General features: G+C 39.0%; 1 protein-coding gene across 5 annotated transcripts in view; it reads right to left on the reverse strand.

The window, feature by feature from the left end:
- Hace1 (HECT domain and ankyrin repeat containing E3 ubiquitin protein ligase 1) overlaps positions 1–23428 on the reverse strand; it is a 101296-nt gene that overhangs the window by 36393 nt on the left and 41475 nt on the right. For all 5 annotated transcript variants that reach the window (XM_027402931.2, XM_035440316.1, XM_035440317.1 and 2 more), the window contains 3 exons: positions 23030–23136; positions 19570–19720; positions 272–606 (listed from right to left, as the gene is read on the reverse strand). In XM_027402931.2, the coding sequence (XP_027258732.1) occupies positions 272–606; positions 19570–19720; positions 23030–23136 (593 nt within the window). The remainder of the gene's footprint in view (positions 1–271; positions 607–19569; positions 19721–23029; positions 23137–23428) is intronic.

Consider the following 23428-nt stretch of genomic DNA (forward strand, 5'->3'; position numbering starts at 1 on the left):
ACAAATGACATAAACAAAGGACTTCAGGAAATTGTAAACTTTTCTGCAGCCCTTTATAAAGTAGCATTCACAAATTCACAAATATATGCATATACTTTCACAAAATTTAAATGTTTTCACTAGTTTTATATTAGTGCAATAAGATTCCTAAAATGAGACTAGAGCTTTATAAAAATCCAACAAATTGTATTTGTTTTTACTGAAATTACAAAATTATTACAGCTTTTCTTCATCTAGCAATGGAAAAATATATTAAGTCAAACTTTCTTACCCTGGAGGCATCTGACAAGAACAGCACATGTAAAAAGCTTGGATGACAGCACTTAGTCGGTTGGCTGTCATAGCAACAACATCCTGACAGTCTGCACCAGCTTCCGGACTCCCTGCAAGCACATCTGGCGTAGACTCCCCTGTGCCTGTGGACAGGTGTTCACAGCTCCCAGGTCCCGAAGGGTCAAATGGTGAAATAGAAGTGGCACCCTGATCCTGGCCTTTTTGTTTCAGTAAAATAGAAGTGATATCCGTTGAGTCCTTTTTGTTTTTCATTAACTCTGTGGCTATTAAAACTAACCATTCATCTAATGAGTGCCAAAGCAATTCCAACGGCTAAAAAGAAAAGAAATGGGCTTGTTAAACACCATTCTTAAAGTGCATGATTTTTTAAAGAAAAAAGACAAAAACTAAAATCTCACATCCAGATGGAGAGTATAAGAAATTTATTCTAGACAAATTTATCTTCCCAAGTAAAAGTAATAAAAATACACATATGCTAAATAAATTTACTCGTTTACAGAAAAACTTGTGTATTGTTCCTTAGAAAAAGAGGAAAATAAACGCTAACAAAAATTTATAAGCAATCATTCATTTTCAAATACATATTCTTAAACTGCTTATTGCTTTCATAATCCCCTAACATCTATTATCATGTCAAATAATTTCAAAACCTGAAAATTCCAAAAGAACCTAATGAATTGTTCATAGTGCTTCTTGAAAAGTATTCCTATTTTTATGATTTATAATATGATAATATATAATATGTATATATTCAGATATACCTACACATACAATTCACCTCTAATAATTAGTACCTTTTAGAATCATTAGAATTAGAATTAGAATTAGAATCACTGCTTTAATGTGAACGTTTTGCCTACATCCATCCATATCTGGCTACCATGTGCATGCAGTGCTCAATGAAGCCAGAAGAGGTCGCCCAATCCCCTGGGTCTGGAGTCCCAGATGTCAGAAGACATGTGGGTGTTAGAAATTGAACCGGAATCCTCTAGAAGAGCAGCAAGTGCTCTTAACTGCTGAGTCATCTCTCTAGCCCAATAACCAGCAATTTTTAAGATGAGAAATATAATGACTGAGCTATCAAACTAGAGATAGCTCTGCAGGACAGGCAGATGGCTCAGTAAATTAAGACACCTGACAACATGCGTTCAATCAATCCCTAGGACATATATGACGGAGAGAACTGACTCTGAAGGTTGGCTTCTGATCTCTATACACATACCGTGGCTCGCACACATGGACACATGCACACATGGGAACACACAATTTTAAAAAGCAGTAAAAATTTTAAATGTTCAACATAAAAAAAAGACAGACTGGAATATTGTGGGATTCTTTTCCCCCAGTACCAGACATCAAACCTAGGACCTCAAGCAACTAAGCATACACTTTGCTCTTCTACACCAATACCAAGTCCTTAGCAAGTTATTATTGTTGCCGTTCTCCTTTCTCTACATTTCCCAACACAGTCCTATGGTGGCTTCAAACTACATATAGAGCCAAGACAAGCTCGGGCTAGAGATTTTCCTGCATTCACTTCTCAAATGCTGGGATTACAGATAAGCAGGAGCTGGAGATAAACTGAGTCTTACTTCTAAATACTGAATACTCCTGTTGAGAAGTGAAATGTCTTCTCTGAGGTAATCATATATTACATTTTACTGTTTAAACCACACCATCACAGACCAAATATCAGAGATGAGATACAAATGACCTATAACACTTAGTTTATAAAGTGCAGAAAAATACACATGCCCAGCTACTGAAAGCACAGGTTAAATAGCCCAAGTTTAACACAATAGTTTAACACAACAGACAAACAGACCTCTAATGCTTCAGAGACCTGGAGATATGGCATTTAAATTGTTATTTTAAAGTTTATAATATCAGACAGACTGCCAATGACCTGACAGTGACCCAAAGTCTCCAAAGAAGATTATAAGGCACCCCAGTTCCTGCACCTGGATGATGGTGACGCTGACCAGTGAGGAGATGCTCAGATGTGATACTTATTGCCTGTCACGACCTGGCTGAGACTGTGGACAAAGCTGCTGGACACTGGAAAATTGATTGTACCCCTTTGCCTAGACAAAACAAGGTCAGTCTTTTCCATGTCCCTCTTCCACAGAGAGGAAAAAACCTCTCACCTTATAGGCCTGGCAAAGATTGCTGTTCTTTGAGACATCTGCCTCCAGCGGTAATGGAGAAACTTGGGTATGGCTAACTGTATATGGACTGGCTTCTAACTGGCTTCTGTCATTTTTAGTAGATTCGGATAAAATATACCCTTCTCAGATCTCTGAAATATTACTTGTTGTCAGCTTGACAGCATCAGGCAGTCAGATCCACTATAGACTAGTCAGTATGTTAGCTGTAATGACTACCTGCTGTTCAGGTACAAGTTCAAGGTTTTTAGGTTTATTTTGGTTGTCATCTAAATATAAACTTAAAGGGCTTTTCATCAGGCCAAAGGCACCTCTGTCCAGTCCATACCTGGCTCTCTGGACAGAAAAAAAATGTACATGCTTATAGCCCAAATCTACAGTTTTTGCTAGGACCCAAAGTTATAAATATGTTCCTGCTGTTTGAACAGATATCCAGATATCTGCTTTTTCTACACTGTGGGCTTCAGTATATAAGTTAAACCTCTGTTCCTAGTTTAAACATGTCTTAAACAAGTTTCTGCTTCTGGCAGACATCTGAGTATCAGTTGCTGACTACAGGCTGTTCTAAGTAGACTGTGAGCCCTGGACTTGCTGTGGATGTGAACCAGTCCAGCTGATGTGGACACCTCCTGTCTCTGCAACAGTGTCTGCTAACCAGAAGCCCCTGATGGATTCCCCATTGCCTAAATTCCCTTTTTGCTTTTGACTAGCATTTCAACCTTCTGGGGTCCCTAACTTCACCCCAAAGTCAGCAGGAAGTAGTTTGGGAAAGAATTCGACGCCCATTTTCCCTGGTTAAAATGCTAAGTCAAAAGGAACTCCCTTGCATGGGGGTGCCAATATCTATCACTCCCTGATGGGGATGCTAGAGAGACAGCAATTCCATGATTGGAATTTCCAAAAAAGAAAATGGGGGAATGAAGAGACCAGCTTCCCTTTTGGCAGCCATAACGGCCGAACATGTGCTTCTATGACCTTGTCCTAGACACTAGAAAGTCAGATGCCTGCCTCATGACAAGGAACCAATCAGAAGTTAGCTGGTGGCGCTATTGTTTACAACCCTGGGTGTGCTTTACGGACAAGTGCACAGCAATGATGTAGAGAACATAGCAACCACTCTGGGAGGGCCTATGGCCATAACAACCAGTTGACCAATCAACACAGGGCAAACCCTCCAAGCCTGGAGGCACACCAATCCTGAGCCTGTGGGTACCCCTAGACACTTCCCTTACGCTGCCCTATAAAGATCTGTACGCAGCAGCTTCGAACTGTCTTTGCGAGCCATCCAACATGGCGGGTGGATCAAAGACCCGAGCTAACATGGGGTTAGCTTGTTAAACTACAATAAAGCCTCATGCAATTTGCATCAAAAAAAAATAGTTTAACACTATTTTAAATATTCCTATTAACAATTACCTGTAGCCAGGTGGTGGTGGCACATGCCTGCATTTAATCCCAACACTTGGAAGGCAGAAGCAAGTGGATCTCTGTGAGTTCGAAGACAGCCTGATCTACAAAATGAGTTCCAGGACAGCTAGGACTACACAGAGAAACCCTGTCTTGAAAAAACAAAACTAAACAAACAAAAGAATCATCTCTGTTTTCTCCAAGTGAACATTTAATCTCATTTTGAATATTGAAAAATTAGACACTACAAATTGGGCCACGCATTTAAAAAGAACTCCCCTTAAACTACCTCACCTAAAAAGTAACAGCTAAGTCCCCTTGATTTCAGGAACCACCACGAAAAGAGACTAAACAGGCATAGTTTCAACCTCAGAAAAAGTTTAAATAGCCTGCTCTGCCAGAGAAGCCTTCACAGTATCAATTAATAACAACGCCTTCACTACATCTCTCTCTCCATTTTCTTCAGCTCTCTGTAAATCTGACAATTTTATTTACTGAATTTGCAAATTAACTCATCCCTATTTCTTTCTTTTATACATTAAGCAAAAAATTCAAAATTAAATCAATCACAACTACACTGAACAAAAGCCTGACTCACTGAACAATAAATACTATGCTCAGAGTATGAGGGAGACCACAGCATCTTCTTTTTAATGAAATTCATTTTACCTCCGATGAAGGTGAAAGGTGAAACGGTGAAACGGGTGCCCTCTCATGTACAGAGAGGGTTTTCAACAGTTAGCCCTTATGATCAGAAGACTTAGAATCCCTGCTGCTTGAGAAAGAACCAGATGACACAAAGAACATGAGGCCATCACTGAAAAGTATCTTAGGGTTCTAATCACAATCCAAGAGCTTTTCTTCATGACAAAATATTAAACCACCTATACAGTCTTTTAACCTCTTTACATCAGCAAACTACTTAATTTTCCTTCAGAGGTGACCTTCCAAGTGGAAGAACAGGGGTCCCGTTAAACTGTTCCAACACAAGAAGAGTAACTGGCTTCTAAATCAAAATGATCATGACAAAAATACTGAAAAGCTAGAGACTGAAATATAGTATTACAGCAAAGAATTTTTTAAATGGAAGAAAAAAGTGAACAGTGTGAAAATAACAAATCTCTAACTATAATAAATAACCACAGGCAAAAAAAAAAAAAGACTAAAATGAAAATAAGTATTGGCACTGAGAGTAATAGCTCTGTGATACACCACTTGTCTAGTAGGTACAAGGGCTCTAGGCTTCATTCTAAGCATAAAAAAAAATTAAATAAACTACTACATGACATAACTATTGTGCTTGCAATACTTATTTATAGATAATAAATAACACTGGATACAAAACATACACACCAACTAGTCCTGTAAGGATGTGCTGGGGCGGTGAGATGGCTCAGCAGGTAAGGGCACTGGCAGATGTTCAAGAAGACCCAGGTTCAGTTCCCAGCACACACATGGTAACTCACAGACATCCAAGTTCATTTCCAGGGTATCCAACACCCTATGCTGGACTCTGTGTGTGTGGTATACAGACATACATGCAGAAAAACCATCCATACACATAAAATAATATTTTAAATAAATAAATAGTAAGAGGAAATGTCAGGCTGGTGGGGAATGTCCTTCCGTATATGTTTCTCTTATTGGCTGATGAATAAAACACTGATTGGCCAGGCAAGAGGTATAGGCAGGGCTATGAGAGGAAGGAGGAGAGAGAAAGAGAGAGACAGAGACAGAGACAGAGAGAGACAGAGAGCACACAGCTGGGAGAGACACTAGTAGCTGCCAAAGGAGTAACAGGTCCAGACATTCTCTGGTAAGCCAAGACCACATGAAAATACATAGACTACTAGTTATGAGTTAATAATTAAGAAAGAAGTAGCCAGTAAGAAGCCTAGTCATCGGCCAACAGTTTTGAAATTATTGTAAGTCTCTGAGTGTTTACTTGGGACAAAGCAACTGTGGGACCAGGCTGGAAAGAAACTCCAGCAACATCAAGCAGTATCAAAATAACTGCTCACTTCATAAACTGAAAAACTGCAACCACAAAATTAATTTCTACACACAGCAATACTGACATGACATAATCATGTGATTCAAAAACCTTAATTTATACACAAAGAATATTACACATTATATATGACACACCAAGATTAGTGGATGTCTTTTGTTTTTAATGTCAAGATACGCTGAAGTGAAATCAAAATCTGACAGGAAAGCCGACTTATATTCATGAATAACTTTGCACTTTCAAGTCCTGTTCTCAACTAGATAATATCAAATACCACAAAAAAAAAAAACCTCTAAGCTATAAGCTAAATTACTCAACTTTTCATGGCTTCTAAGAATTTCTTTGAAGTTAAAATTCTATGAAACTATTAAAAGTCACAGCTTACTATTCACAGGAAGAAAGGGGAATATCAGCACATGAGAAACCTAAATTTCTTCCCAATGGTCACTAATCCAACAACAAAAACATTCACCCTCAAATATTCCAAAGTTGCTAGATACTAGATAAAAACCTCTTAACACTGAAAGAATGGTGCAGTGTTAAGATTAACTTAAAGGACTTGTAAAACAGATTAACTACTAATGACCTAAAAACACACTCAAGGGCCCAGAAGCTGAGTGTAAGAGAGAAAGATCATCATGTCAGCAGCCAAGCAGGCAGCAGCCCAGGAGAGACAGAGAGGGAGAGGGAGAGGAGAGAGAGAAAGAGGAGAGACAGAGAGGGAGAAGGAGAAGAGAGAGAAAGACAGAGACAGAGAGAGAGAAAGTGAAAGAGAGAAAGAGACGGAGACAGAGACAGAGACAGAGACAGAGAAAGAGAAAGAGAAAGAGAAAGAGAAAGAGAAAGAGAAAGAGAAAGAGAAAGAGAAAGAGAAGGAGAAAGAGGAGAAAGAAGGGAGAAAGGGAGAGAGAGAGAGAGAGAGAGAGAGCACAACTGAACACATCAGCAGCCAAGCAGTCCACCCACAAGGTGGGAGAGAGAGATCACGTCAGTGGCCCAGAAGCATTGACAGAAACAATCTTAAGAACCTCACAAGTGTCAGTAAACAGTGTGTGTCAGCAGTGCAATGGGCTGCGGTCATAGCAGCGGCTTCCAGAAACTATATGAACATGGAAAATTGAGCCTCAGCCTCAACCCTGCCTGCACCTAGAGGAGCAATCACTGGAGCCATGGCCCCACCTGCACCTGGAGGAAAGACCACCTGAGCCATGAGGAGCAAACATCGGAGCCTGGGGCCCATATACACCTTGGAGGAGCCATCACAGAATGTGGTAAAGTTAAAACATATTTTCAGTCTAACATTACAGCAATCTAGCAAATGTTTTACAGCTTGATCACCCCACAACAAACTTCAGATGAATAGCAACATACAGTTTCTATCTTATCTTTATAAACAATAAGTCAGACGATTTCCCTATCACTCAAAGATGCGGAAGTTAATTCATAAAGCTGTAAAAAGACTAACAGAAACTTTAACAGTTAACACTTAATTTCTACATGTGGTGGTTTGAAAGAAAGTGGTCCCCAAAGGGAGTGGCAATATTAGGAGCCGTGGCCTTGTTGGAGGATGTGTATCACAGTGAGGGCACACTTTGAGATCTCTTTTGCTCAAGCTTCTCACAGCGTGACTTTCAGTTGACTTCCTGTTGCCTGCAAGACTTTTGGCTATTTTTCCAGCACCACTTCCGCCTGCACACCACCATACACTCTCCGTCATGATGACAATGGACTGATCCTCTGGAACTGTATGTAAGCAAGCCACTCCAATGAAATGTTTTCCTTTACAAAAGTTGCCGTGGTCAGCTAGGTGGTGGAGGCACATACCTTTAGTCCCAGCACTTGAGAGGCAGAGACAGGCAGATCTCTTTGTTTGAGAGCAGCCTGGTCTACAAGAGCTAGTTGTAGGACAGGCTCCAAAGCTACACAGGGAAACCCTGTCTCAAAAAACAAAAGAGTTGCTGCGGTCATGTCTCTACAAAACTAAAAGTCCTAACTAAATACTATAGCATTTTATTTTTTAATACATTTTAGTTTTTAAATATTTGCATACCAAATCAGGAACACATCAAAAATAATACCCACCATGATTATCTCAGAGATACAAGGATTGTTCAACATATGTAAATTGAAAAACATAAACAGGAAAACAAAAAACCACATGATCATCTCAGATACATAACCATATTTGTCTTTCTGGGTCTGGGTTACCTCACTCAGTATGATAATTTTTAATTCCATATCTATCTCTGAATTTCATGACTTTGTTTTTAATGGCTGAGTCGAGGATAACCAAGCTATAATCCAAAGAGCCACAGAAGGTTCACATAAAGTAAGGGACTAGAGTGAACAGACAGATCTCCCTAGGAAAGGGACTCAGAACAGATAGTTGTGGAAGGATGCAGGCAGGGGAGAAGAGTCTATGTGGACGGAGTGAAGACAGGGAGGTAACAGGGAGAAGAAGGTGCTTAGGGGAATAAGGCAGAGAGCTAAAGTTAAGTGCCATCTGACTAGGAGGACAGAAACCTAACACAGCTAAAATATATACATTATAATGGATAAATAAATAAAATTGCCAAATAGTGAGGGAGACAGAGTTCAAATGGCCATCTCTTGTCACCAAATGAAACTTCCAGTATCATGAATGAGTTACATCTAATAGAGCATTTGGTCAAAGGAGTCCCATGGGGCCACCAAACAAACCAGGCTACTGCCAAAACTATAGGCTGCTATCCACATACTGACAGACAGCAAGGCCATATTGTTGAAGACAACACCTACAGAATTCATTCAACATGGAAAAGTTGATCTGGTGCTTACATAGAATCTTCACCCCTATGTTCTAGTGTCTTTGGTAAGTGAAGGTACTCTGCAGGCTACCAAAAGAGAAACACCAACACCAACCCTTCTACAAAACCTTTGATCTACAATGATATCTTGACTTCAAGATAGGCCATGGCAATGGTGGCACCAAACTTATGGGGAGTAGCCAACAAATATCTGATCTGACTTAAGCCCCACTCCATAATCTGGAACCAATACCCAATACTGCCTGAGTGACCAAAAACCTGAGACTAGATGGCCTGGAGATCTAGGGTAAAACCAAATAATACTGTTCTAAAAAAGAAAAAAAACAATAAGAACAAAAATAAAATATAGTAATAAAATGACTCCTAAAGAAATTCTGCTATACTCATAGACCAGTGCCTAGCTCAGTCATCAGAGAAATTTGCTCCTGCAGCAGATGGGGACAAATAAAAAACCCACAGGCTATCACACCTACTCTTAGCACTCAAGATGCAGGGTTGGCCAACAAGCCAGCTCAGCAGGTAAAGTGCTTGCTACATAAGCTCAATGCTCAGAACACACAGCAAGGTAAAAAGAAGAGAGTCACCTTTTCACCTCCACAAGCCTGCATTCAAATACACACATCACTGACAATAATACACAAACAATTTTTAAATATAGTACCAAATGCCTGCAAACCACTCATCTGTTAAGTATATCAAAAGCTGTGTGTAAGGTAGGTCAGAATTATTTAGCATATAACATTAATTCAGACTCAAATTTTACAGATAATAAATCTTTTCAAGTAAGTGATACTACATAAAAAAAAAATTGTTGCTCCTTGGAACAATACCTAAAGATTGTTGCAAGAATGATGTCTTCGCTCTACCGGCCCAACCCCTACAGAGGTGAGTACACCCTCTACTCCTGCCCTACAACCCCTTCACCCCGGATCTCTCTAGGCCTGCACCTGCATAGAGTCAGGGAGGAGCTCCTTGAGTCCGGAAAAACCTCACTCTTCCTTCCCCCTCCACCAACCCGACCCCTACCGAGGTGAGTATACCCTCTGCTCCTGCCATAGTCCTGCCCAACGTCCTCATCACCCTGGATCTCTCTGGGCCTGCACCTGGATAGAGTATGCCTGCCCAGACAGGGAAGAGCTCCCTGAGTCTGGAAACACCTCACTCTTCCTCCTGCCAGCTCGACCTCTACTGAGTGAGGAGACTACCAAGAGAGGAAAGACCATCCAGAGCGGCAAATATTGAAGTCTTGGCCCACACACACCACCGGGTGACAAGAGGAAATACAGAGACCACACCTGCACCCACCAGAATTTAGGGACTCCACACCAGCAAGATCTGAAAAGCCCAACACAGAGGATGAAGAAGAGATGGACCTCAAAAATTATCTTAGGAAGATGATAGAGACCTTTAATGGGGAAACAAGAAAATCCCTTAACGAACTAGAAGAAAAAACAAGGAAAAAATTACATGAAATGGAAAAAAAGATGAACCAAAAAATTCAAGAAATAAACAAGTCTCCTAAAGAATCTAAAGAAAACCAAGAAAAAAACAACCAAACAAGTGAAGGAAGCACTCGAAACAGTTCAAGGCATGAAAGCTGAAATAGAAACAATAAAGAAAACAAAGAATGAGGGAATGCTGGAAACGGAAAGGCTGGATAAACAATCAGGAACTAAAGATGTGAGTATAAACAATAGAATTCAAGAGATGGAAGAGAATCTCAGTTGTTGAAGACTCCCTAGAGGATATACAGTCATCGACCAAAGAAAATCTCAAGTCCAACAAATCCCTAACACAAAATATCCAGGAAATATGGGACACTGTGAAAAGACTGAACCTAAGAATAATAGGTATAGAAGAAGGTGAAGAAATACAGCTCAAAGGTACAGAAAACTTTTCAACAAAATCATAGAAGAAAACTTCCCCAAGCTACAGAAGGATATGCCTATGAAAGTACAAGAAGCTTACAGAACACCAAACAGACTGGACCACAAAAAGAAGTCCTCTCGACACATATTAATCAAAACACCAAACCTACAGAGTAAAGAGAAAATACTAAGAGCAGCAAAGGAAAAAGGCCAAGTAACATATAAAGGCAAACCTATCAGAATCACACCCAACTTCTCAATGGAAACTTTAAAAGCCAGAAAGTCCCGGATAGATAATCCTACAAACACTAAGGGAACATGAATGCCAACCCAGACTACTTGAAAACAAAACTTTCAATCACTATAGAGAAAGCAAGATATTCCATGACAAAACCAGACTTAAACAATACATATCCACAAATCCAGCACTACAGAAAGTTCTGGAAAGGAAAACTCCAACCCAACAAAGATAACTACACTCACAAAAACATAGGCAATAGATAAACCAAGTTTACCAAACACGAAAAGAAATAGGAGTGTGAAATACACACACAATGACACCACCAACAATAAATCCAAAACAAAAAGAACCAACAATCAATGGACATTAATATCCCTCAATGTCAATGGTTTTAACCTGCCCATAAAAAGATACAGGCTAACAGAACGGATATGAAGAAAGAATCCATCCTTCTTCTGTATACAAGAAACACAACTCAACTTCAAAGACAGGCATTACCTCAGAGTAAAGGGTTGGGATAAGATTTTCCAATCAAATGGGCCCAAGATACAAGCTGGTGTAGCAATCCTAATATCTAACAAATTAGACTTCAAACTAAAATCAACCAAAAGAGATGAAAAAGGGCATTTCATACTCATCACAGGAAAAGTCCATCAAGATGAAGTCTCAATCCTGAACATCTATGCCCCAAATACGAAGGCACCCACATTTGTAAAAGAAACATTACTAAAGCTCAAACCACACATAAAACCACACACACTTGAGGTAGGTCAGGAACTGTTTCCAGTTCCGGTTCGTCATCGCTGCTCAGAGTCATCTGAGGCAAGCTACCTGCCTGCCGGACCCAGTTCGGCGGCTGCGGGTTCCGAACACCGAACACCCAGAGGCAGCCCCGCCTCCATCCACCAGCCCAGGTAAGCCACGGGCTGTTTCCGGCTCCTGCTCGTCATCGCTCACTGCTCAGAGTCATCTGAAGCAAGCAACATACGAAGTTCGGCAGCAGGATCTGACACCCCGAGGCCCTGTGACAGCTCTGCCTCCAAGAAAGGATGAGAAGAGGACAAGGTAAAAGCACATCCAACAACAGAAAACCCAATATGACACCACCGGAGACTAGGAACCATACACCAGTAAGACCTGAACATCACGATGCAGACAAACTAGAAGAGAATGATCTTAAAAACATCTTCAGGAAAATGATAGAGGACCTCAAAGAGGACATGAGAAAATCCCTTGAAGAAACTGAAGGCAAAACAAACCAAAAATACAAGATATCAACAAATCTCTCAAGGAAACAGTTCAAGACCTAAAAACTGAAATAGAAACAATAAAGAAAGCACAATCATAGGGAATGCTGGAAATAGAAAAGCTGGGTAAACGATCAGGAACTACAGATGTAAGCATAACCAACACAATACAAGAGATGGAAGAGAGAATCTCAGGAGTTGAAGACACACTAGCAGAAACAGATTCATCAACCAAAGAAAATCTTAAGTCCAACAAATCCCTAACACAAAATATCCAGGAAATGTGGGAAATTTCAGGAAATCAGTATGGCGACTCCTCAAGAAAATGGGAATGAGTCTACCACAAAATCCAGCAATTCCACTCCTAGATATAAACACAAAAGAAGCATATTCATATAACAAGGACATCTGTTCAACCATGTTCATAGCAGCATTATTTGTAATAGCCAGAAACTGGAAGAAGCCTAGAAGTCTCTCCACTGAAGAATGGATACAGAAAATGTGGCACATTTACACAATGGAGTACTACTCAGCAGAAAAAAACAATGGAATCTTGAAATTTGCAGGAAAATGGATGGAACTCGAAGAAACCATTCTGAGCGAGGTAACCCAATCACAAAAAGACAAACATGATATGTACTCACTCATATGTGGACCTGCTTTATGATACATAGTAGTGACCATGCTTTATCAGAGCTGTTTTTAATGATGTTGCTCAGAATGGTTTCCTTCCAGATGACGACTGAGAAGCTAATTTAAAAAAAAAAAATGGTGCCAAGTACCACAAGAGTAACAGAACTGTGCTGTTTTTCTGGGATTCTGTTTTAATTTTTTTTTTTTATGGAGAGTGCTGGATGTCTCTACAATTTTGTTCAAATGACTGCAGAATCTGGAAAAGCTGTTGCTGCTATTGATGCATAACATACTGCCATTATTGATCTTTTTATATAAATATATATATATATATATATATATATATATAATATATATATATATATATACATACACATATAATTTGAAATTTTGGAAACTTGAGCTGTGCTGTCAACTTTGGAAAAAAGTATCCCAGTTTACCATGTTGAGATGTCATTGTACAAAAATTAACAGCCATATTTTTCTAGAAATGTTGAACTTATTTTTTTTCCATTTGTACAGGGGTAACGCACAGTATTAAATATGTAAGGTCTTAAAAAAAAAAAAAGAAGGGATTTTGAGAGCCCATCCCTTGTAAAGGGATACTGTCTTGACCTGGACACATGGCGAAGGGCCTAGGCCTGCCCCAGGATGATGTGGTAGATTTTGGGGAGCCCCTTTTGAGGACTGTACCTGCCTGGGGAGTGGAGGGGGGATGGCTAGGGGCAGGTGGGATGTTGGGGGGGGAGGGGAGAGAGAGGGAGAAGGGATTGATATCTGAAGCAAGCTTGTTCCTAATTTGAACTAATAAAATAAAATAAAATAAAAAACACACACACTTATAGTAGGAGACTTCAACACCCCGCTTTCACCACTAGACAGGACCACCAGACAGAAACTTAACAAAGAAACAAAGGATCTAACAGAAGTTATGACCCAACTGGGTTTAACAGATATCTATAGACCATTCCAGCCAAACACAAAAGAATATACCTTCTGCTCAGCGCCACATGGAACCTTCTCTAAAACTGACCACATAGTTGGCAACAAAGCAAACCTCCACAGATACAAAAAAAAAAATTGAAATAACTCCTGTATCTTATCAGATCACCATGCTTTAAAGTTAAAATTCAAAAGCAATACAAACTGTAGAAAACCTACAAATTCGTGGAAATTGAATAACACCCAATTGTACCATACCTGGGATGAGGAAGAAATAAAAAAAGAAATTAAAGACTTCCTAAAATTTAATGAGAATGTAGACACAACATATCCAAACTTATTGGACACTCTGAAAGCAGGGCTAAGAGGGAAGTTCATAGTACTAAGTGTCCACATGAAGAAACTGGAGAAAAGTCACATTAGAGAATTGACAGAACAACTGAAAGCTTTAGAGCAAAAAGAAGCAAACTCACCATGGAGGAGTAGACGCCAGGAAATAATCAACTGAGGGCTGAAACCAATAAAGTAGAAACTAGAAAAACATCACAAAGAATCAATGAAAACAAAGAGTTGGATCTTTGAGAAGATCAACAAGATAGACAAACCTCTATCCAAAACGCAGAGAGAGAGCATGCTAATTAACAAAATCAGAAACAAAAAGGGGGACATAACAATGGACACTGAAGAAATCCAGAGAATCATCAGGTCATATTTTGAAAACTTGTACTCCTCAAAATTCGAAAATCTAAAGGAAATTGACAATTTTCTGGATATATATCACTTACGAAGAACAGATAAGCAGTTTAAATTGACCTATAACCCCTAATGAAATAGAAGCAGTCATTAAAAGCCTCCCAACCAAAAAATGCCCAGGGCCAGATGGCTTCACTGAAGAATTCTACCAGAAATTCAAACAAGACCTAACACCAGTACTCCTCAAATAGTTCCACACAATAGAAGCAGAAGGGACAGTGCCAAACTCTACAATCACTTTGATACCCAAGACACACAAAGATACAACTAAAACTAAAAAAGAGAACTAAACACCAATATCCCTCATGAACATTGATGCAAAAATACTCAACAAAATATTGCCAAATCAAATTCAAGAACATATCAGAAAAATCATCCACCATGATCAAGTAAGCTTCATCCCAGGGATGCAAGGATGGTTCAACATACGAAAATCTAACAATGTAATCCACCATATAAACAAACTGAAAAAGAAAAACTACATGATCATCTCACCAGATGCTGAAAAAGCCTTTGACAAAATCCAACAACCCTTCATGATAAAGATCTTGGAGAGAACAGGAATAACAGGAACATATCTAAACATGATAAAAGCAATATACACCAAACCAACAGCCAACATCAAAATAAATGGAGAGAAACTCAAAGCGATTCCACTAAAATCAGGAACAAGACAAGGCTGTCCACTCTCTTCATATCTCTTCAATATTGTACTTGAATTTCTAGCTAAAGCAGTAAGACAAGAAAAGGAGATCAAAGGGATAAAAATTAGAAAGGAAGAAGTCAAACTTTCACTATTTGCAGATGATATGATAGTCTACATAAGTGACCTGAAAAACTCTACCAGGGAACTCCTACAGCAGATAAATACCTTCAGCAAAGTAGCAGCATACAAAATTAACTAAAAAACAAAACAAAACAAAAAAAAAAAATCAGTAGCCCTACTATATACAGATGATAAATCCAATGAGAAAGAAATCAGAGAAACATCACCCTTTACAATATCCACAAGCAACATAAAATATCTGGGGGTAACACTAACCAAAAAAGTGAAAGATCTGGATAGTAAGAACTTTGAATCTTTAAAGAAAGAAATTAAAGAAGATACCAGAGAATGGAAAGATCTCCCATGCTCTTGGATAGGTAGAATCAACATAGTTAAAATGGCAATCTTGCCAAAAGCAATCTACAGATTCAATGCAATCCCCATCAAAATCCCAACACAGTTCTTCATAGACCTTGAAAGAACAATACTCAACTTTATATGGAAAAACAAAAAACCCAGGATAGCCAAAACCACTCTTTACAATAAAGGATCTTCTGGAGGCATCACCATCCCTGACTTCAAGCTCTACTATAGAGCCATAGTTCTGAAAACAGCTTGGTATTGGCACAAAAATAGACAGACGGACCAATGGAATCGACTTGAAAACCCTGATATTAACCCACACATGTATGAACATCTGATTTTTGACAAAGAAGCTAAATCTATACAATGGAAAAAAGAAAGCATCTTCAACAAATGGTGCTGGCACAACTGGATTCAGACATGCAGACAATTGCGGACAGATCCATATCTGTTACCATGCACAAAACTTAAGTCCATATGGATCAAAGAACTCAAAATAAATCCAGCCACACTGAATCTTCTAGAAGAGAAAGTGGGAGATACCCTTGAACGAATTGGTACAGGAGACCACTTCCTGAACATTACACCATTAGCACAGACATTGAGATCTACAATTAATAAATGGGACCTCCTGACACTGAGAAGCTTCTGTAAGGAAAAGGACACCGTAAGACAAAACGACCGCCCACAGAATGGGAAAAGATTTTCACCAACCCCACATCTGACAGAGGGCTGATTTCCAAAATATACAATGAACTCAAGAAGCTAGCCACCAAAACACCAAACAATGAAATTAAAAAGTAGAGTACAGAACTAAATAGAGAATTCTCAACAGAGGAATCTGAAATGGCTGAAAGACACTTAAGAAAGTGCTCAAAATCCTTGGCCATCAGAGAAATGCAACTCAAAACAACTCTGAGATACCATCTTACACCAGTCAGAATGGCTAAAATAAAAAAACCAATGACAATCTATGCTGGATAGAGGATGTGGAGAAAAAAGGAACACTGCTCCATTGCTGGTGGGAGTGAAAACTTGGAAATCAGTATGGGTTGCTCAGAAAAATGGGAATCAGTCTACCTCAAGATGCAGCAATTCCTCTCTTGGGCATATACCCAAATAATGCACATTCATACAGCAACGACATATGTTCAACCATGTTCATAGCAGCATTATTTGTAATAGCCAGAACCTAGAAGCAACCTAGATGCCCCTCAGCTGAAGAATGGATAGAGAAAATGTGGTACATTTACACAATGAAGTACTACTCAGCAGAAAAAAGCAATGGAATCTTGAAATTCGCAGGCAAATGGATGGAACTAGAAGAAACCATCCTGAGTGAGGTAACCCAGTCACAAAAAGACAAACAGGGTATGTACTCACTCATGTATAGATTTTAGACATACAGCAAAGAATTACCAGCCTACAATCCTCTTCAACAAAGGAACTAGGAAAGAAGAAGGACTCTAAGAGAAAAATGCATGGACCCTGGAGAATGGGAAGGGCCAGTATCTAACTGGATGCATGAGGGTAGGGGATAGGGAGCTGGCAGAATGAGAGCAGGAGAAGAGGAGGGGAGAGGAGAGGAGGAAATGGAGGAGCAGAAATATTGAGTTGGGGGAAGATTAGAGGAGAGCAGGATGAGAGATACCATAACAGAAGGAGCCATTATAGATCCGAGGAGAGATCTGGCACCAGGGAGATTTCCAGAGACCTACAAGGATGATACCAACTGACAATCTAGGCAATAGTGGAGAGGATAACCTAAATGTCCTTTCCCTATAATAAGACTGATGACTACTTTTTATGCCATACTAGAGCCCCCATCCAGTGGCTGATGGAAGCAGAGGCAGACACCCACAGATATACACTGAACTGAACTCTGGAACCCAGTTGTAGAGAGGGAGGAATGAAGATCAAAGGGGTCAGGACCAGGCTGGTGAAACCCACAAAAACAGCTGGCCTGAATAAGGGGGAGCACATGGACCCCCAGACTGCTATCTGGGAGGCCAGCACGGGACTGATCCAGACCTCTGTATATGGATGTCAATTAGGAGGCCTCAGGACTCTATGGGGCCCTTGGTAGTGGATCAGCATTTTTCCCTGGTGTAAGAAGGGACTTTAATAAAGAGCCCATCCCACATGAAGGAATGCTCTCTCGTCCTGGACACATGGGGGAGGGCCTAGGGCTGACCCAGGATGATGTGATGGACTTTGGGGAGCCCCTCAAGGGCCCTACCCTGCCTGGGAGTGGCGAGGAGATGAGGTGGGAGGCAGGTGGGGGGCTGAGGGGAGGGCTGAGGGGAGAGGAGGAAGAGGGAGAAAGGATTGACACATGAAGCAAGCTTGGTCCTAATTTGAACTAATAAAAATAAATTAATTAATTAATTAGAAAAAAGAAATATGTCTTCCTGAACCTCAAAAGTAAATTTTATAGTACCGAAACCTCTTGAGTAAAAGTACCTTTAAAATCATAAAAAATAAAAGGCATTAAGTGGAACACTGCTGTGCACAAGACAGTCTTTTTTGTTGTTATTACTACAAGCCATAGTCTTTTATTAAATATATAACAAAAAATAATATAAATATAGGCAGTTTGTTCATAAACTTATAATTTGACATTTGTTCATAAACTTATAATTTGACATGGGTAACAGCAATGACATCTATGCTTGCATTAGGAAAGGAAGCCTATGGGGCTGAAGAGATGGCTCAGCAATTAACAGCACTAGCTATTTTTCCAGAGGACCTGAGTTCAATTCCCAGAGCCACATAGTAACTCACAACCATCTATAGTGGAATCTGATGCCCTCTTCTGGCATAAAGGCCATACACACAGATAGAGCATACATTAAGTAAATAAACAAAGATAGAGATAGATACATACATACATTACATACATACATACATACATACATACATACATACATAAATAGATCTTAAAGGGGGGGGTAGTCAAAGTAATACAAAGTAACAAATCCCAAATATAGGCTGGAGAGATGGCTCAGCACTGGCTGCTCTTCCAGAGGACCCAGGTTCAGTTCCCAGCAACCACTGCAGCTCACAACTGTTTGTAACTCCAATTTCAGGAGATCCAACATCCTCACACAGATATACATTTAGGCAAAACACCAAGGCACATAGATAAATAAATCATTAAAAAAAAATCCTAAACATTCTTCATGAAAATAATCCCAGGAATTGTTAACAGAACTACTAAGAAAAAGAGGTGGGGCTGAAGAGATGGCTCAGAGGTTAAGAGCACTGGCTGCTCTTCCCAGATGTCCTGAATTCAATTCCCAGCAACCACATGGTGGCTCACAACTGTGTATAATGAGATCTGGTGCCCTCTTCTGTCCTGCAGGCATATATGAAATTAGAACACTGTATACATAGTACTTCTTAAAATAAAAAAAAAAGTAGTCTTTCTTGTAAAATACAAACACAGACACAGAGTATTCATAATAAAATTGAACAAAACTAGATTGTTTTCTCTTCTAGTGAGACATTTTTAAAATGATGGCTTACATTATGCATTAAAACTCATCATTTGAGCTAGACCTGGTGGTTATAACTTGTAATCCCAGCTACTTAGGAGGGGCAGGGTGAGGTCAGGTTCAAGGCCTGCCTGGGCTACAGAACAAGGAACAGGTCAGTCAACCACTTAATGAGATCCTGTCTCCAAGTAAAAAGTAAAACATAAACTAGGGTTAACTCGGTACGTCACATGCTTACATTGCACAAAGATGGCCCTAGCTTCAACATCTAATACTGTGTAAAATAAATAAGCAAACCTGAAATTCAGTGCAATTACTTTAATACTAAATATCTCAATCCCCCCCCCAAAAAAAAAAACACTCTTGAGATCAATTTATGTGTAAGGAAAAATATATTAAAAAAAAAAAAAAACTTACCAATTAAATCCTATTCATTAGACTGAGATGGAAGGGAAACTATGTGACCAAGTTATGCAGCAAACTTAAATCCTGTCCAGGAGGTTCTGGTTAAGGGATGCATGCTGTGTTACAGTCATCTCTTTTACATCTACCTTCCTAACAACTACTTCTCTGACCTTGAACACCTGGCTTCTTGGAGTTTTATTCCCATTGTAGCCCATATCGATTCCATTACTGGGAGATGAGGGGCCAATTCGAAAGACATGACAAAAGATCCTCACAATCCTTAGAAGGCTCTTCATCTGAGCATCATAATTGCTTGATAAGCTGAAAATGAAAAAGTTAAAACATAAACAGATTAGGTGCAGCCAAACAAATTCATCTTCAAATACTTATATTAAAGCATATTTAGCCCACTAACCATCTGTTTCATGAATTATCTGTGGTATAATTTCTTACCACTCTAGGAGACAGAATGGTTGAACAGAAACATAGTATTAATATGTTACTATATATTAGTAAATATATATTATTTGTGCTACAAATAAACAGGTCTCTAATTTATAACCATCCAGGATATAACCAATGATCAAAGCACAAACTATGAAGAAAATTACCCACTCAAAATAGATGGTGTCTTTGGATACAAACTTTAGCAATTTGTTCACTTCTAAAAGTATACCTATAAATTAAACCAATTGTTTAGAACTCTGGAAATATTTCCCAGAGGAACAATAGTATAAACATTAATTCTAGGTCAACACACAATACAACCATCTTAACCGAGAGGTTGAAGCTCCATCACTCTGTCCATAACTCTATATTCCCTCAGAATAGCAGGAATGAAGTATTCACACAAACAGTAACAAATTGTATGCTAATGTTACCTGATCATCTGCACTAGGGTCATTACCTATATAATGGATTGTCTTATAACTACATAAACATCGTAAATACTCTCAACCATGAAAATCAAAGACCAATTCAGCTAACATTAAACCATACTGAGTATCATAGTAAGATTTTGTGTTCAGAAATTGGGTTTACTTTGAAATCTTAAAGATTTGTTGTTAAACATCAGTCATCTTCTATAGCAACTGGGCCAGAGGGGAAAAAAAAGAAAGAAAAGGCCAAAAACTGCATAAACTTTTGAGCAGAAAAGAATGCTTTTATGCAAATTTACTCATCAAGTTTACTGTGCCTTCGCCATATACATTTAGCTCAGTCAGTTCTAACAGTGACTCTTTAAAAAATGGAATAAAATTTCAACTAAAGTATAAATTCAGTATAGGAAGACATCATGTGTTTTACTCATAATCACCCAACAGTTGGCCTGGTAAATAGGAAACACTCAAAAATATGCAACAGATGTATTGGTGAACAGTGAAGAGAACTCCAAAAAGTCTGTGCTGAGATCACAGAGTTAGTATATAGCATCTGAACTTACACCTGAATCTGGCCGACTCCAAAGCCCATAGACCATGTTTTTTGTTTTCTGCTTTTTTAAAAACAATTATGATTTTAATAGTCACAAATTACAACTCACATAATAAAGAAGCTGAATGGAAATAACTACATATGTTTTTTATTCAGAATTTCATATATGTACATAATGTACAATAGTACAGTCCCCATTCCTGCCCCTCCACTTTTGTACTATGTTTTAATTAGCCTGTCTAAACCTTAGGTTTCATCATATACAATAGTTGCTGGGAATAACTAAAATAAAGTGAAAGGAACACATTGTGGCAATCTCAGCTTCAATGAGTCTTATAGATGAAGAATCTAAGTGCTTCCAAGAGGTTATCAAAAGCAAATTAGGAAAAACAAGCAAGCAAGTTGGTCATATGAATTAGCAGAAGGCCTTTCAAGTACAGAGTATGTGAGCATGGAAAGTAACCAGGAATAAGTAGCTCCCAAATGTATTCTTACACTAAAGCGTGTAACATGAGGACAACAAGTTCAAAGCCAGCCGGGGCTTCATACCAAGACCCTATCCAGAAAAAGAAGGCAGGGACTAGGGCAGAAAGACTTTATCTTAGGTACACAAAATGTTCCCAGGAACAATGAAACCTGAGTAATAGTAACCTTGACAATGTAGCTTTCTATTCATGTCTTTTATATGGTATTAGAAAGAAAAAGGGTCAGTAGTAACTATGGAGGTAAAAGGTTACCAAAATACAAAGAAGAACGCATTCAAATTAGAAGAGGGTCAAATCCATAAGCTAAGGAACAGTAACACACTAAGTACTTGGTAATAGTTGCCTGTTTCCTAATTGGAGTGCTAATCACATACAAACAAGTACAGAATATATATAAGCTACATATAAAAGTCAAGTAACATAAAGCTTAACTCCTTAGATATAGCGATAAGTCATTAAAACCATATAACCTTGTTACAATAAATCTTTCTGCCAAAAGCTGCCTGAGCCCCACCACCACATGTGAGCTTTACGCCATCCACCTGCCCGAGTTAGGCCCAAATGAATACGCAGAAACTTGTATTAGGTTTAAAGTTGCTTGGCCAATGACTAGGACTTCTCATCTATTAGCTCAGTCTTAATTATCATAAATCTATATATGTTATAAGACTTATCTTATCGGACCCCTTAATGGCGTCCCTCTTTGTCGGTGGTTCACATTGTGCCGCAGGAGCAGGAGCAGAGGGGAAAGAGGGCACTTCCTGTTTCTCCTTCGCTTAAATATGAGTCTCCTTGCTATGTCACTTCCTGTCTGGATCATCACTTCTCTGCTACATTTCCCAGAATCCTCTTTGACTCCTAGTCCTGTTTAACTTGCTATCTCATTGGCCAAACAGTATTTTATTTAACTATCAATAAGATAAACATATATAGTACATTCCCCATCATAACCTCTAAAAAGAATTAAGACCTGGACTAGGGGCAGGGAAAGTACAGAAAAAAACCAAACAACTTTACAATGAATCATGAAGGAACACTGAAAGGTTAAACAATGGGATGCTCCCAATTTTGTAAGTCAGAGATTCACATTCCTGAACTATTTTCTCATGTAGCCCAGGTTGGCCACCAACTATGTAGCTGAGGTTACCCTGAACTCCTGGACTGAAAGGAAGTATGACCACACCCAAGATATGTATTAAGTTCCATATACACATGCCAAATTTCACATTCACATGCCCTAGGTTTCTTTAAAACTGTTCTTGAACAACAGCTGATCATCTAGGCCTTTTTTAAACAAAACAAAGAACAGCCAGAGTGTGGTTTGAATAAGAAGCTCTGCAGTCTTCACCTGCTTGGTCTGGAGCTGGAGGCACTTTGGGAAAGCCGGAAGCTGGAGTGCACCATTTAGAGCCTGCTCCAGCTTCCTGCTCTCAAGTCACAGCATGAGCCCTGAGCTGCTGCTCCAGCTGCCTCATCAGCCGCTTGCTGCCAGGCTTTCCTGCCACGATGGCCTCCTATCCCTCTGTAACCTTAGCCCAAATAAACCCTTCACTAAGTTGCCAAAGACATGGTGTTTTAGCATAGTTTAGAAAAGTTTACTAATACAGTAAGTCAGCAAAATTTTTAAACACCTGACCAATGACAAAAGATATTTAGTTATTCAGGAGATGAAGAAGACGGATACTACTCTTTACTGCTGTACAGAAATGCTTACCTAAGCAGTTTATGACCATTTGTTGTAGCCACTTCAGCAAGGCTTGTCAGAATCTTTAGGTACTGGCTTTCACTCTGCTGAGACAAGTGCTCCAGAACTTGCCGTAACTGGTTTTATAGCAATTAAAAACAAAGTGATTACACACTAAGTGACCCATTAAATTCTATCAAAATGTACACAAATATTAGTGTAGTAAATACCTTGAAACCAGCTGACTAAAATCAGGAACTTTACAGTTATTTTGCTTTATATAAATTTAAGAACTAATAAAGAAAATCTTTAAAATTATCCGGTTAAAAAGATACACAAGGGAAATCAAATATGTAAGTAGAAATTTAATTCTAAACTTCTAATGTTTACAAAGGTTTCCAAGTCTGCAATTTTTCCATGACTAACCCT

Source organism: Cricetulus griseus, chromosome 2 (genome assembly GCF_003668045.3).
Source record: "Cricetulus griseus strain 17A/GY chromosome 2, alternate assembly CriGri-PICRH-1.0, whole genome shotgun sequence".
In the NCBI taxonomy this organism is placed as follows: Eukaryota; Metazoa; Chordata; class Mammalia; order Rodentia; family Cricetidae; genus Cricetulus; species Cricetulus griseus.